The sequence below is a fragment of the Cannabis sativa genome, chromosome 7 (assembly GCF_029168945.1).
Source record: "Cannabis sativa cultivar Pink pepper isolate KNU-18-1 chromosome 7, ASM2916894v1, whole genome shotgun sequence".
NCBI classification, from domain to species: domain Eukaryota; kingdom Viridiplantae; phylum Streptophyta; class Magnoliopsida; order Rosales; family Cannabaceae; genus Cannabis; species Cannabis sativa.
In genome coordinates, this window is record NC_083607.1 from 24,637,451 (window position 1) to 24,653,256 (window position 15,806).

Consider the following 15,806-nt stretch of genomic DNA (forward strand, 5'->3'; position numbering starts at 1 on the left):
GAAGAAGCATTGTCAACTGTGATTGCAAATAATTTAGTAATGCCCCATGCATCTAAAGACTCATGAATTTGTGCCGCGATTATGTCTCCTCTGTGATCTTCAACTATACAAAATGTGATAATTCTTTTCTGATAGTTGAAATCATCATCAATCCAATGTGCCGTTATCACCATATAATTGAGATTTTGAATTGATGTCCATGTGTCAGTAGTGATGGACACCCTTTGACTCTTCAAAATATCCTTCAATTTCTCTTTTTCTTCACAAAAACACTTGAGAACATCCCTTGCAATGGTGATTCTAGAAGGGATTTCAAATCTTGGTTGCAAGGTCCGAACAAATTCTTTGAAACCTTCCCCCTCGACATGTCGGTAGGGCAACTCATCAGTCACAATATACTTTGCCAAGGCAACTCTACATGCTTCTTTGTTGAAAGCAACCGCAACTAAACTTTTTTCTCCTTCTTTAAGCGGCTCGAAACTTAGCACCTTCTGCTTATCCTCATCATTTCTAAAAGGGCTTTGCTTACAAGTTTTTCGAAAGTGGTTGTTTAAGTGACTCGTCCCGTTGCTAGTAGCACAATTGAACTCATTACCACAATAAATGCACATACAATTATGAGCTTCATTGGGATCCTTAGGATTAACTTTTGGCAACTTTTCAAAGTGCTTCCAAACATGTGACGATTTTCTATTACTTTTTCCACTTCCACTACCACTAGGTTTAGCCTTAGGAGGCAAAGGAGGCTTTTTTCTATTTGTTGTTGCTTTCTTTGTTGTTTTCCTTTTCCTTGATTGATTCTCCTCCTCATTGGCAGATGGTGATGATCCAGATTCATTAACATTATCTTCTACTATATCAACCATTTTTTCAAACCTGTTAAAATCAAACAAATAACAAAACGGTATATATTTAAAATATATAAATGGTAGTCTAATTATCCAACCCATCAACGCAGTTAATCACAGAACCTACTTCTCTATGGATGAATATTTAAAATATTCAAACTCTTCTAACATGCATATTCTACAATCACCGCAGTATAATTAATCACAGAACCTACTTCTCTATGAATGAATATTTAAGATATTCAAACTCCTCTAACAATTTATGAACAATTTTAATTTTTTAATACACTAACCTTGAAATGCAAAGTTTGGCAGCAAAAGAAACTTAGTGAAAGTGAGCGTGAGCATCGAGCCTTCGAGCAAACCGGACTAATTCACTGTCATGTCACACATATTATACATTATACATATTAAAAAAATTAAAATTAATAAAAAAAACAATAAATTAAAATAAAAGGACATTTTTTAGGCATTTTTTTACCCTCTAATTTTATAATTTATATCATTCACTTAAAATGTGAGTTAATTATAATAAATTATAAGTCACATATAAAAATGAGTGTGAAATTTTTTTTTTTTTTTGATATTATATAGTATAGTGGAAATTCATTGAAACGATATGAAGAAGAAACGATAGATTCTATTTATACTAATTTTGAACATATTGTATCGACAAGTGTATCGCTTTCTATGGCAGAACTCTTACAGTTACATACATCAAAAGCCATGTGTAATCATTCAAACCACAATTAAGTCCAATTCAACAAGAGATCTTACTAATTACCAGTCAGGAGGAACATCACTTACTGTACTACAATGCAATGCTACGAAATACCATTTCACATCTTTTTCATTTGCACCAAAAAGTCTTGAAGGTCTTCCAATTTCGAACCAGTAAAGCCACTTCATTTCACCAAATGAGTGTGAAATTTAGGTACATAATAAAATTAACTAAAGATTTAGAGATAAACTAAAGAATATATATTTAATTATTTATAACTCAAGTAATATATATATATAATAATATAACTAAACTGAAATGAATTTGAATTTAAAAAAAAAATAAACTGAAATGATAATGAATTATATATTTATATATAACCTCCTGAGATGAGACTCTGTGAGAGAGAGATTACCAAAGTTACAGTACAGCCGCTGTGCCAGGCGACGACGGAGTGGTGCGGCGGTGGGCGACTCGAACGGACGGACTCGTGGAGGAGCCGAGGAGGAGTCACCGATCTTGGAGCCAAGAGGAGGAGGAGCCGAGGTCTTCGTCGTCGATCCCTCCCCTGCGTCTTCGACTCGTCGTCGGTGGGTGGCGTGGGTGGTGAAGATCGTGGCTGGCTGGTGGTGGAGTGGAGTGGCCGTGGGTGATGGCTGGTGGTGGTACTGCTGGTGAGTCGTGTGGGAAAAAATGGTGGCTGTGTCTGTGTGTGATATTTTGTAGGGTTTGTTAGTAAATGATAATAATATATTAATATTTACTTTTTTGGATTTTTTTATTTATTTAATTATTAATTTAATATATATATATATAAAAAGTTAAAAACAGTAATAAAAAAAATAAAAAAAATATATAATATATTTATAAAGTGGGTTCACGGGTGGGTTCACGGGTTCAACCCGAAACCCGGTACCCTTAAAATCTCAACCCGCCAACCCACCCGAAGGGTACCGGGTTCAACCCAACCCACCCGAAATTTAAAAAAAAATTTTGCGGGTTCACCGGTTCGGGTTCGGGCGGGTTGCTCGGGTTCGGGTCAAACCCGCTCAAAATGTTCAGCCCTACTTTCATATCATAAGAAAAGAGTGTCTTTGATTTGTAGAGAAGAGTTGTTCTACTCTTACTCTGTTTATTTGTTGTTTGTATTGTCTTGAGTCTGTATTCAAGTCTACAACGAAGAAGAACATCAGTGCACCTTCGGGAGAAGGGTATTTACAAGCTTTCGGGAGATTGCTTTTGAAGTCTTGCATCGGGAGGATACAAGCACACAACCTTCAGGAGATGGTTGTATAGGCTTTCGGGAGATAGCCTTTAAGCCTTGAATCGGGAGGATTCAAGCACTCTTCAAGGTGATCGAAGGGAGTTCGAGCACTTGGAGTTTTATCAAGATTCGGTTAGTAGGTGGAATACATCAAGCTTGCGGCATACAATAAGAGGGAGTCTATTTATGCATAAGTCAATTACTTTGTATTTTTGATACCGATCTAATGAATCTTATCTCTGGGCGTGGCCCCGTGGACTAGTAACAATCTGAAAGGATTGTTGAAACCACGTACAAAAATCTTGTGTGTTTTTACTTTTATGCACTGTTTGTTTTTCTGGGTTTCTCTGGAGTTACAGAGCTGCATTCTGTAACTACAGAAAACTGTTTTCAGTACCAGTTCTATTATTCCGCATTTAATTGATCATTTAATTAAATAATCAAACTGGGAATATTAAAATACGAAATTTCAAGGATAAAGTACATTGAAGGGTGTAACGATAATTTAATCCCTATACAATGTAGATCATCTATAGAGGATCATTGATTATTGGTATTATAACAATGGATAACTAATAGCGTATCTATATCGTGGAACATATAGAGCGTTCTATATAACTAAGAGTGCAATTCCAAGTTCTATGAGTGGATGCAACAAGAATTTAATAAGTCAGTGAATTTACTTCGTAAGTTCTGGGTCTGCTTATTGGAAGCTCAAATATATAGGCCCATGGTCCTCATACTAGTTGAGATAATACTACTTGTAAGACTCAGTCAATTGATTTTGATTAATCAATTATAATTCTAAAATTAGACTATGTCTAGTTTGTGAATTTTCACTAAGCAATGGCTAAAATGAGAAGAAAGAGTTTCTAGGGTTCATTTGTTAATTAAGAGACTTTGATTAGTCTAATTAATAAATATATTAAATGACAATATTATTTAATAATTATTTATTAGTTATTAATTAATTAGAATTGGCATTTAAATGGTTAAATTAGAAAATTGGCGTTTTTGAGAAAATGAGATGGAAAAATGATAAAATGGTAAAATTACAAAGTGAGGCCCATTATCCATATCATGGCCGGCCGCTATGTTCAGAATTTACCATTTATTTTTTCATTATTTTAATGCCAAATAAATCTAACCTAACCCTAGATGGTTTGCTGTAAATAAGTAGTGATGGCTTCAGGAAAAAGAGGATGCATCTCATTCCTTCAGAGAAAAATTCAAAGCCTTCTTCCTATACCCTAACCGCCACCTTCTCTCTCTTCCTCTCTTCTAAAAATCGTAGCCTATTGTGAGTGAGTGAGTGCCCACACACATCAAGTAGTATCTCAATCATAGTGTGTAAGGCTTTGAAGAATCCAGATTCAAGAGAAGGACATTCGGGCTCAGATCTTGGTGATACTCTGCTACAGAAAGGATACAAGGGTTAGAGATCTGAGTGGAAGGAGACATTATATTCCGTTGCAACCACTGTAAGGTTTCTTATACTTTATATGTGTTTATTTCATATCGTTTTAGAAGTTCATATTTAGGATGTTAAATAACATACTTGTTAGTAAATCTAAGATCCTGGTAAAATAATTCCAACACGCATTACGCGGATTTTTTGATTTGAGTCTAAAGTGCCGACGATAGAAGAGAAGGGAATAGTGGCCAGGAGGATGGCAAGATGGACCCCGCCACAGGGAGGCTACTTGAAGATGAATGTTGATGGCAGGGTACAGGTTGGAGGAGGCTGTGCTGGGATCAGTTGTGTGGCCCGAGATGAAGTTGAATCGTGTGTGTTCGCTTTGACAACAACTTTAAATAGAGAATACTCTCCGTTCTAAGTGGAGTTGCTAGCCATCCAAGCAGGGTTACAAACTGGAATTCAGCAATATTTACTGTAATTTAGTATCGAGTTTGATTGCTTATAAGCTATCCGATTAATCTATTGCAAGGAGGACAATTGTAGGGATGTTGATGGTATATTAAAGGACATTTGAAGGTTGTTATTAATTAATAATATTGATAGGGTTTCCTTTTTATTTATCGAGAAGCAAATAGGTCGCTCATAGGGGTGTTTGCGATGCGAGTGGTGTGATTTTGACCATTTTTTCAAATCAACCTGCACATGCGGTTTTTCCAATTTCTCAAACTGCACCCCCACCGCGAAACTAAAAAATTACAGAAACTGCATCGCAAAAAATGGTGCGGTACTGTGTAGTTTTTACAGTTTCGGCGGTTTGGACTATCACCAAATAATTAAACTATCACAAATACTACAAAGCTTGAGCAACACTTGTCAAAAATACCATAAGGCTTCACTACTACAAAAATGGTTTTTCTCAACATTTTTAAAACACTCATTTAAACTATTCTCGTCAGTTTCTATAACCGTCGCCTATACGACCGTCACAAAACAGGTAAAATAGAATGTGGACTTAAAACCGTCCCCTATAGTATAGGCCACGATTTAAAACCATCAATGGCAGAAAATTTGTATTTTCTCCTTTTTTTTCTGCATTAGTTTTATAGTTTTACCTAAATTAAAATAAAACAACTAATTAATTTTGTTACAATAACAACTAACTTTAAAACACATTAAATTTATACAATAACAAAATAAATATATATAATAAATAATATATATATATAAATAAATGTATATATACTGAGCTCGGAGAGAGAAAAATAGAGAGAGGGAGACGGACGGGAGGTGGTGGTGGTCCGACGTATGAGACAGAGGTGAGAAGGACACCGACGGGAGGTGGTGGTGGTCCGATGTTTGCAATGGAGAGTAGAGGGAGACTGACGAGAGGAGGGGTGGGTGGAGATCAATGGACGAGAGAGACGAGAAGAAAGGGAGATCGAGAAAGGGTGGAAGACGACAAGAGAGGAGGGCGATGGTGCGGAGGCGTGGGTGGGGTTTTGGAGAGTTAAGATTTTCATTTTAGGGTGTGGGAAATGGAGAAGAAATAGGTGAGAGGAAATAGGTGGACATGTGGGAAATAGAAAAAAAGTAGGTGGCACGTGGGAAATGTGGCGAGAAGTAGGTGACGATTTTTTAATGGACCCTTATAGGCGATGGTTTAAAACCGTCGTCTATACTATACCCAACGGTTTTAAATCATCGGGTATAAGGGTTCATTAAAAAAATCTCATTTTATTAAAAAATTTCGCCTATTTGTTTACGACGATTTTAAACCGTCGGGAATACTAAATTTTTCCCGACGGTTTTAAATAGTTACTTAATTTTTTTAGCGACGGTTCCTGAAAAAAATCGTTTTTAGGACCGTCGCGAATTCTCATATTTGTAGTAGTGCTTGAAAATAAATATGAAAAAAAATTAAGTTTCAATATTATAATAATGCTAATTAGGATTTTTCTCCCCGAACTTTGACATGTACCAAATCATGCCCCTGAACTTTTTTGGCCGTTAAAAATTCCCTCTGAACTATTGAGATTGTTAGATTTAAGGACTTTTGTCTAATTGTATTCAATTTCACTGTTTCAGTAATTGTTTATGTACTAAACCATGCTCCCCAAACTTTGATGTCTACCAAATCATGCCTTCAAACTTTAATATGTACTAAATCATGCCCTTTGACCTTTTATCCGTGTTAGAATTATTTTACTAAAATTAGACAAAAGTCTTTAAAAATCTAACAATCTCAATAGTTCAGAGGGAATTTTTAACGACCTTAAAAGTTCAGGGGGCATAATTTAGTACATGTCAAAGTTCGGGTGGAAAAATTCCTAATTAGTCTTATAATAATTAGTGTTCTTTGGGTTGGACCTTGACATATTAGACCTAAATAAATATAAAAATTTGTATTTTTATAATGTACCGTGCGGTACGATTTGAACTGCATATTAACAATTCAAAACTGCAAACTGCACCGCACAGTGCGATTTAAGAAAAATTCAAATCGCGACCGTACCGTAAAGAATTTTAAACTGCACTTTTTTTGCGGTACGGTGCAGTGTAGATAGTTTGAGCGATTTGATGGACAACCCTAGTCGCTCATGTATTAGCCAATCACCTTTGTTAGACAAAGTGAGTGTTTTGTGGAATGCAACACAACAAGACTCACCCTATGCATTTTTTTTCTTAAAATGAAGGACTTTGATTTCAAAAAAAGAATAAATAAATAAATTAAAACCAGTGTAGCACCCTGAAACCTGAAGTTGTACCCAAACCACTCGGTGAACAGTTCAACGTGAACATCAATGTCGCAGTTCTGGAAACCAGGGACGGAGAGGCCTAGCCTTCTAGACGACGAAGAGGGTGGAGTCCTTTTCTTTGGTGCTTCTTCTTCTTCTTCTTCTTCAGGGTATCTTTCTTTTTCTTCTTCTACCCCGTCCATTTTTATTTTTGTTTGTGTATTTTTGATAAATTAAATTTGTGCTCATAGATTTGGGTATTCGAATATCGAGAGGCAGAAGCAGAGGCTTCCGGTTTACAAGTACCGTACTGCTATCCTTTATCTGGTGGAGACACATGCTACTACCATTATTGTCGGGGAAACGGGTAGCGGCAAAACCACCCAGATACCTCAGGTTTGTACTCTCTTATTCTTCTCTTGCCCCCTTTTTTTTTTATTCAAAAAATAATATTATAAATATAGATATTCAAATGTGTTTCTTATTGTATTGTGAAATTACAGTTCCTTAAAGAAGCGGGTTGGGCTGATGGTGGGCGTGTAATAGCATGTACACAACCAAGACGGCTGGCGGTTCAGGTCATATCTTTGCCTCCTTGAATTGTTTTGTACAATACATAATATTATTACTGTTCAATAGTTACTTCTGGAGCTTTGTATAATAATTGGAATAATTCAGTTGGCATATATCAGTTATTCTTACTATGGTCTGATGAATGACATACAATGTGGTGTCCTATTATTGATTGTTTTGTTAAATTTGTTTTAGCTGCATTCACTGCTGTTGATTATTTTAATATTAACGTTGAAAAATATTTTTGTTTTTTAATAAAAGTGAAGATTGTTCGTTTCAAATGATATATATGTATATGTATTTTGCAAATATTAAGAGTGGATCCTTTGCAGGCTGTTTCTTCGAGGGTAGCAGAAGAAATGGGGGTGAAGCTTGGAGAGGAAGTTGGCTACACAATAAGATTTGAAGATTTTACCAAAAATGTAAGACACTTTTATGTTTCTTTAAGCTCTCAGCAATTCTGTAGTTGGATTATCTATTTTCTTAAAGAGAAGAAAAAAGTTTTTGATGCTTGTGTTGGCATATCTTACACTCGCATGGAAAACTTAAATCATTTGACAGTAGAATGACATGACTTACTAATCAGTAAATGAGTGTAATTACTAATGGCGTTTTCCTGTTTTGGCAGAACAGGGTGTAACTATGATCAAGTTTCTCACAGATGGGGTGTTACTTAGGGAAATGATGGATGATCCTCTCCTTACAAAGTATAGGTAACTATAAAAATGTAGTGAAATTTTGCTTCCGTTCTGAAGCATTTTATGTATGTTTTATATCCCTTTATCTTTGTTCATTCTGGAATTATTTCCTTTGGGAAAGGGGTGATTTAGTGGGTGGGAAGTGCAACCATTCGGTGTGGTGGGAGTTGGTTTGTAGGCTAAAGGAAGAAGGTGGTCTGGAAATTGAAACTTTACAGCTAGAAATAAAAGCTCTAATAATTGAAATGGCATTGTGGTGATTTCCTTTGGTACTAAATTCACTCTAGTACACAGTGAGAGCAAGTCATTTTTTTTTTTGAAACTGGGATCCCCAATAAATACATGGCATTGTGGTCATTTCCCCAGTAGTTCACTCTGGTACACAGTAAGAGGAAGTCATTATGGTCATCTAAGATACTCTATGAAATGTTGATTTGCGATATAGAATGATTCAAGGTGTCCTTCAAAATGAATGCCTTCTCTTTATGATGAATTTTGCTACCTATTAAAGTTCAAGGTGGGAAATCGGAAGCGAAGATGTCCTTCAAAATGAATGCCTTCTCTTTATGATGAATTTTGCTACCTATTAAAGTTCAAGGTGGGAAATAGGAAGCGAAGTTTAGGTTGGAAAAGAATCCTTGGGAGCTACATTCTTTCTAGTGGCGAGGATTTCTTATTGGTAGTAAGCATGGGATTTTCTTTGAATAAAGTGTGCAGCTGTAGCACTATTTATGATTGAAGAATTTGGCCGAGTTATCCATTCATAGTTCTCTTCTTTGTCAGCATTTTCTAGCTTAATAGCCGCTGAATTAATTCAAGATTTTCCTCTGCAAAGATTCTTTGCAAAACCTTAGCTCTCCTGAAAATTAAAGTGTTTGTTTTGTTGTTATTGTTGGGATGTCGTGTTTATGCTTCTTTTAAAGTAAGAAATCCATTGTTAGACTACCTATAAGAAGGAAAAAAGGCCAATGGTCTTAGTTTAACTGTTTTAAGAAAGAGGCCAATAATCTTAGTTTATCTGCTTTAGTTTAACTATGCTAGCCGATATGTCAAACTTTATATTTATAATATTTTTAATGTCTAAGATTAGTCAAGGCTTTGTTAGTAGAGCCGAACTTCTATAAGTAGCTAGCTGCATTTCCTTTGTAAGCGAGGACTCAATAAATTTGGGAAGACAATGATCTCTCCTCTTTTTTCAAAAAATTAAAAAAATAGAAAAGAACTAAGGTGGCGATTGGTTGTGAAGAATGAAAACATAAGAATAGAAATGAGTATGAGAATATGAATAGGAATGAAATGGAATAAAATTTAAAATGCATAAAAAAATGAATAATTAGCAATTTTGCTCCCTGAATTTTCGACAATACTGATTTTGCCTCTTAAAATATACGAATTGTTAAGAATCCCCTTGAACTTTTACATTTGCAGAAATTTAGTCCTTCTGTTAGGTTCCGTCCGTTATTCCATTTAAATGCTGACACGTCTTTGTAAATTAACAACTTTGCTCCCTAAACTTTGACAACTATCAAATCGTACCCTTCTAAATAAAAATGAGAAATATTCAACATCATTTTTAGTAAATCTTAAAAAATTAATTTAGATCTTAAATAAAAATCATTTTGAATGATTAAGAAAATTAAAAAAGAAATTAAAATTTTAAAACTAATAAAGCGATTTATTTTTTTTTTTAGTTTTTATTAAAAAATTCATTTAGATATTAAAAAAAATATATTAAAAATTAATTTTTTGTAAAAACTAAATGTTACGGGAACAAACTTGAGTCTATTTTGTTTTTCTCAAAAAATGTAGATTTGTTTAAGTAAATATAACATTTTTTAGTTTAATTTCTAACTTTTGTCAAAATAAAATTATGTTTTTATTGAATTTTTAATTGTTTTTCTTTATTTGTTAAGATATGAGTTTATAACTATAAATAAGTTTGGTTTTTTTTTTTTTTTGAAAAATCATATTTATTTTAATTATTTATTAGATTCTCAATAATTTTGGTTTGATTTTTTGAGATACGTGTTTATAAATAAAATAAAATTTGAAAATATTTTTAAGGATTAATTTAAGTTTTTTTTTTTAAGTAAAATTACTATTTTTATTAGGTTTTTTAATAATTTTTATTATTTTTTCAGAATTAATAGAGTATTATAATTTTTTTTAATAAAAGGGAGTAAAATTTTGTATTGATAATAGTTTAGGAGTAAAAATGCTTTTTTTTAACGGAGGAATTTTTAACAAGCTGTATATTTTAAGAGGCAAAATCAGGTAGTGTCGAAAGTTCAGGAGGTAAAAATGCTAATTATTTTGAAAAAAATTGATAAAAAAATCATTAATTTTTTTCTCATGTTACATTAGAATGGTTTATCCTTCCATTTCAATAGTCATTCCACCAAAATGGTGGAAAGGACATTCAATTAGAATGACATTCCAATACTTTAAAATGCAACCAATCAAAGGAATAGAATGAAAATTGTTTCTTTTCCACTCCACTCCATTTTATTATCTCCAACCAAACACCACCTAAGAAGTATAAAAGATGAAGAATGTTAGATATTAGATATATATTAGCTGTAAAAGAATTAGATATTTAGTAGATATTTAGTCTCCTAGCTTTGTATATAAATATGTATTATTCTATGAAATCGAGACACATAATTCGAATCACTATTTTCTACATGGTATCAGAGCCATTGTGATTCAAAATTCGAAATTCGAAATTAGGGTTCTGGAAAAAAAAAAATTAGGGTTTTGAGTTTAGGGTTGTTTTTCGAAAACCCTATTTGGAGTGGAAATCTTTTCTCACCGCCCACATAGGAGGACTGCCCAGCCGCCGGACTGCAAAACCCAAAAGTCCGGCGTCCAGATTCACCGCGCGTGGGCCCATGCGCCGTCGTTCGTCGCTGCCGGCCATCCCACGCGCCGACGCGTGAGGGCGCGTCCGGCGTCTTCTCCGGTGGCGGTCGACGCCCGTCCCACTCCTGCTCCGTTCTCGTCCTCCTTGCTTCGGTTTTCGGCGGTTCTTCGCATTTTGTGGTTTGATACTTTTGTCTTCTTTGTGTTTGGGTATCTATTCCTTTGAGTTTGCTCTCTTCCTTTTTTTGTCAATTTTTTGGTTTCGAGATTATGGCAGAGATAAAATCAGATTCGAAATCAATCGTTGTTTCTGATGTGGTTCCCGTGATGTCTAAAATCACGGACCATAAGTTGATTGGTTCGAATTATTTGGAATGGAGTAAGACGATTCAACTGTATTTGAGGAGTATTGACAAAGATGATCACTTGACTGACGATCCTCCTGAAGAAACAAACGATTCAAGGAAAATATGGCTCCGTGAGGATGCTCGCTTGTTCCTTCAAATTCGAAATTCTATCGATAATGAGGTAATTAGTTTGATTAATCATTGTGAATTGGTTAAAGAACTAATGGGTTACTTGGAGTTTTTGTATTCTGGCAAAGACAACATATCTCGCATATATGATGTTTGCAAAGCTTTTTATCGCGCGGAGAAACAAGATAAGTCTCTTATGAATTATTTTATGGCTTTCAAGAAAACGTATGAAGAACTTAATGTGCTATTACCCTTTAGTCCTGATGTAAAAGTTCAACAGCGCCAACGAGAACAGATGGCTATTATGAGTTTTCTTGCAGGACTCTCATCTGAATTTGACTCTGCAAAGTCTCAAGTTCTCTCTGGTTCTGATGTCTCCTCTTTACAAGATGTGTTTACTCGTGTTCTTCGCACAGAGACTACCTCTTCAACTCCTCTTAATAGCGCCTTGGTAAGTCGTAATAATTCTGCACCGGAAAGAAACTCTACTCCAAGTGGATTTAAAGGAGGTAATTCACAAGGACCTGATAACCGCACACCAAGTTCTGGGAGCATCATGTGCAATTATTGTAAGAAACCAGGCCACACCAAGTTTGAGTGTAGGAAGTTACAGTTTAAGAATCGACAACAACACTCTGCCAATATTGCCAGCACTAGTGATGCATCTGACAAATCGGTCCTTATTTTTGCTGATGAATTTGCCAAGTTCTCAAGGTATCAGGAAACACTTAAGTCTTCATCTTCTTCTGTCACTGCGATTGCTGATTCAGGTAACTCTAATGCATGCCTTCTTTCCCAATCCTCAAAATGGGTCATTGATTCTGGTGCCACAGATCATATGACAGGTAATTCCCGTCTCTTTTCCACTTTTAAGTCTCACAGTCCCACTTCTGTTGTCACCTTAGCTGATGGGTCATCAGCTTCTGTTCTTGGATCTGGCACTATTGTTCCTACACCTATGCTATCTTTGTCATCAGTCGTACATTTACCTGATTTGTCCTTTAATTTGCTTTCCGTTAGTCAACTCACTCGTAATTTACATTGTTGCATCTCATTCTTTCCCGATCATTGTTTGTTTCAGGATCTTATGACGAAGAAGATTATTGGTAAAGGACATGAATCTGGTGGCTTGTATGTTCTTGACCCACTTCCGCCAACCTCTATTGCTTGTTCGAGTGTTGCTTCCGCTTTTGAGGCTCATTGTCGTCTAGGTCTTCCATCCCTTCCTTTGCTCAAAAAACTGTGTCCTCAATATAGTAGTTTATCTTCGTTAGATTGTGAGTCATGTCAGTTTGCCAAACATCATCGTGTTAGTTTGAGTCCTCGTGTCCATAAATGTGCTAGTGTTCCTTTTGAGTTAGTTCATTCTGATGTTTGGGGTCCCTCTCCTATTTTGTCTCAACCTGGATTCAGGTATTTTGTTACTTTTGTGGATGATTATTCTCGTGTAACTTGGTTATATTTAATGAAAAATCGTTCTGAGTTGTTTTCTATATTTTGTGCTTTTTGTGCTGAGATTAAAACTCAATTTAATGTATCTATTCGTACTTTGAGAAGTGATAATGCCAAAGAGTACACGTCTGCTCAATTTCAATCTTATATGACCTCTAATGGCATGCTTCATGAAACTTCTTGTGTTGATACGGCATTTCAGAATGGTGTTGCAGAACGTAAAAACACATCTTCTTGAAACTGCACGTGCTCTCTTGTTTCAAATGAAAGTTCCTAAACCTTTTTGGGCCAATGCAGTTTCCACGGCATGCTTTCTTATTAATCGCATGCCATCCTCTGTTCTTAATGGTGCAATTCCATTTAAAATTCTTTTTCCTAATAAGTCATTGTTTCCAGTTGCTCCGCGAGTATTTGGCAGTGTTTGTTTTGCTCGCGATGTCCGTCCATCTGTCACCAAATTAGACCTTAAGGCACTAAAGTGTGTCTTTCTTGGTTATTCTCGTCTTCAGAAAGGGTATAGGTGTTATTGTCCTGATCTCAACAAATATCTTGTTTCTATTGATGTTACCTTTGTAGATAATACACCTTATTTTTCATCTTCCACTACTTCTACTAGTCAGGGGGAGGATGATGATTTGTTGGTTTATTCTGTCACATCCTATGCGCCTGATACATGTTCTGGCGGGTCTCTTGTTCCTTCACCTGCCTCGGTCGTCACCCCCACAATGTCTACACCTCCACCACCTCCACCACCTCTACCACCTCCACCACCTCTACCACCTCCACCACTCCCTCGGCCTCCTATAGTGTACACCAGGCGCCCCCCTCCTCCACCTCCTGTTTCATGTCCTGCACCTGCATCTTCGTCATCAGATCCGGAACTCTCAGATGATCTTCCCATTGCACTACGTAAAGGTAAACGTCAATGTACTTTTCCTATTACTTCTTTTGTGTCTTATAATCATCTTTCCTCTTCTTCTTGTTCTTTTATTGCTTCTCTTGATTCTATCACTATTCCTAAAACTGTTCGAGAAGCGATGTCTCATCCTGGTTGGCTTGCTGCAATGATAGAAGAGATGAATGCTTTGGTTGCGAATGGTACTTGGGTCTTGGTCGATTTACCTTCCGGAAAACAGGCCATCGGGTGTAAATGGGTGTTCACAGTTAAATTCAATCCAGACGGCACAGTTGCTCGCTTAAAGGCCCGTCTTGTTGCCAAGGGTTATGCTCAAACCTATGGAGTGGACTATTGTGATACTTTTTCTCCTGTTGCTAAACTCACATCTGTTCGACTGTTCATTTTCATGGCAGCTACTCATCATTGGCCTTTGCATCAGCTTGATATTAAAAATGCTTTTCTTCATGGAGATCTTGAGGAAGAAGTATATATGGAGCAACCTCCTGGGTTTGTTGCTCAGGGGGAGTTAGGGCGAGTTTGTCATCTTCGCAAATCTTTGTATGGATTGAAACAAAGCCCTCGTGCTGGGTTTGGTAAATTTAGTCAGGCTGTTGAGAAGTTTGGTTTGTTGATAAGTAAGTCAGAGCATTCTGTGTTTTATAAAAGATCAACTGTTGGTATCATTTTGTTAGTGGTGTATGTTGATGACATCGTTATTACTGGAAATGATACTGAAGGCATCTCATCCCTTAAGTCTTTCATTCACACCCAGTTTAACACGAAAGATTTAGGGGAGCTCAAGTATTTCTTGGGGATTGAAGTTACTCGGAGTAAACAAGGTATTTTTCTGTCTCAAAGAAAGTATGTACTTGATTTGCTAACTGAGACAGGAAAATTGGGAGCAAAACCTTGTAATGCTCCAATGAATCCAGCTGTGCATCTTACACGTGATGGGAAACCATTTGAAGATATTGAGAAATATCGCAGGTTAGTTGGAAAGTTGAATTATTTAACTGTGACTCGTCCAGATATTGCATTCCCGGTTAGTGTTATCAGTCAGTTCATGTCTTCTCCAACAATTCATCATTGGGCAGCATTAGAGCAAATTTTATGGTACTTGAAAGGAGCACCAGGACGAGGTATAGTTTACAAGGATCATGGACATACCCAGATTGAGTGTTTTTCTGATGCAGATTGGGCAGGCTCCAAGGTAGATAGACGATCCACTTCAGGATATTGTGTATTTGTTGGGGGCAATCTAGTCTCTTGGAAGAGTAAGAAACAAAATGTTGTATCTAGATCCAGTGCTGAATCAGAATATAGAGCTATGGCCCAGTCTGTGTGTGAGGTAATATGGATTTATCAGCTTTTGACTGAATTCGGGTTTGAGACTTCTATTCCAGCCAAATTATGGTGTGATAATCAAGCTGCTCTTCATATTGCCTCAAATCCCGTATTCCACGAGCGAACTAAGCACATTGAGATTGATTGTCATTTTGTTCGTGAGAAAATTCAACAAGGTCTGATTTCCACAGGATTTGTGAAGACCGGAGAACAACTAGGAGATATTTTTACAAAGACTTTGAATGGATTGCGGGTTGATTATCTTTGTAACAAGCTGGGCATGATTAACATCTATGCTCCAGCTTGAGGGGGAGTGTTAGATATTAGATATATATTAGCTGTAAAAGAATTAGATATTTAGTAGATATTTAGTAGATATTTAGTCTCCTAGCTTTGTATATAAATATGTATTATTCTATGAAATCGAAACACATAATTCGAATCACTATTTTCTACAAAGAACAAGAGCGAGACAGAGAACAACTAAAGAGAAGAAATCTTAATGATCTTACACT

The 15,806-nt window shown here is 36.0% G+C and overlaps 1 protein-coding gene across 2 annotated transcripts in view; it reads left to right on the forward strand.

Moving 5' to 3' along the window:
• Positions 1 to 6,909: 6,909 nt before the first annotated feature.
• Positions 6,910 to 15,806, forward strand: part of LOC115697302 (probable pre-mRNA-splicing factor ATP-dependent RNA helicase DEAH9) — a 32,930-nt gene continuing 24,033 nt past the window's right edge. Inside the window, exons 1-5 of one of the 2 annotated variants that reach the window (XM_030624248.2) lie at positions 6,910 to 7,158; positions 7,240 to 7,384; positions 7,492 to 7,566; positions 7,894 to 7,983; positions 8,195 to 8,274. In XM_030624248.2, the coding sequence (XP_030480108.1) occupies positions 7,055 to 7,158; positions 7,240 to 7,384; positions 7,492 to 7,566; positions 7,894 to 7,983; positions 8,195 to 8,274 (494 nt within the window). In that variant the 5' untranslated portion in view covers positions 6,910 to 7,054. The remainder of the gene's footprint in view (positions 7,159 to 7,239; positions 7,385 to 7,491; positions 7,567 to 7,893; positions 7,984 to 8,194; positions 8,275 to 15,806) is intronic. The other variant, XM_030624249.2, reaches the window with a different exon arrangement.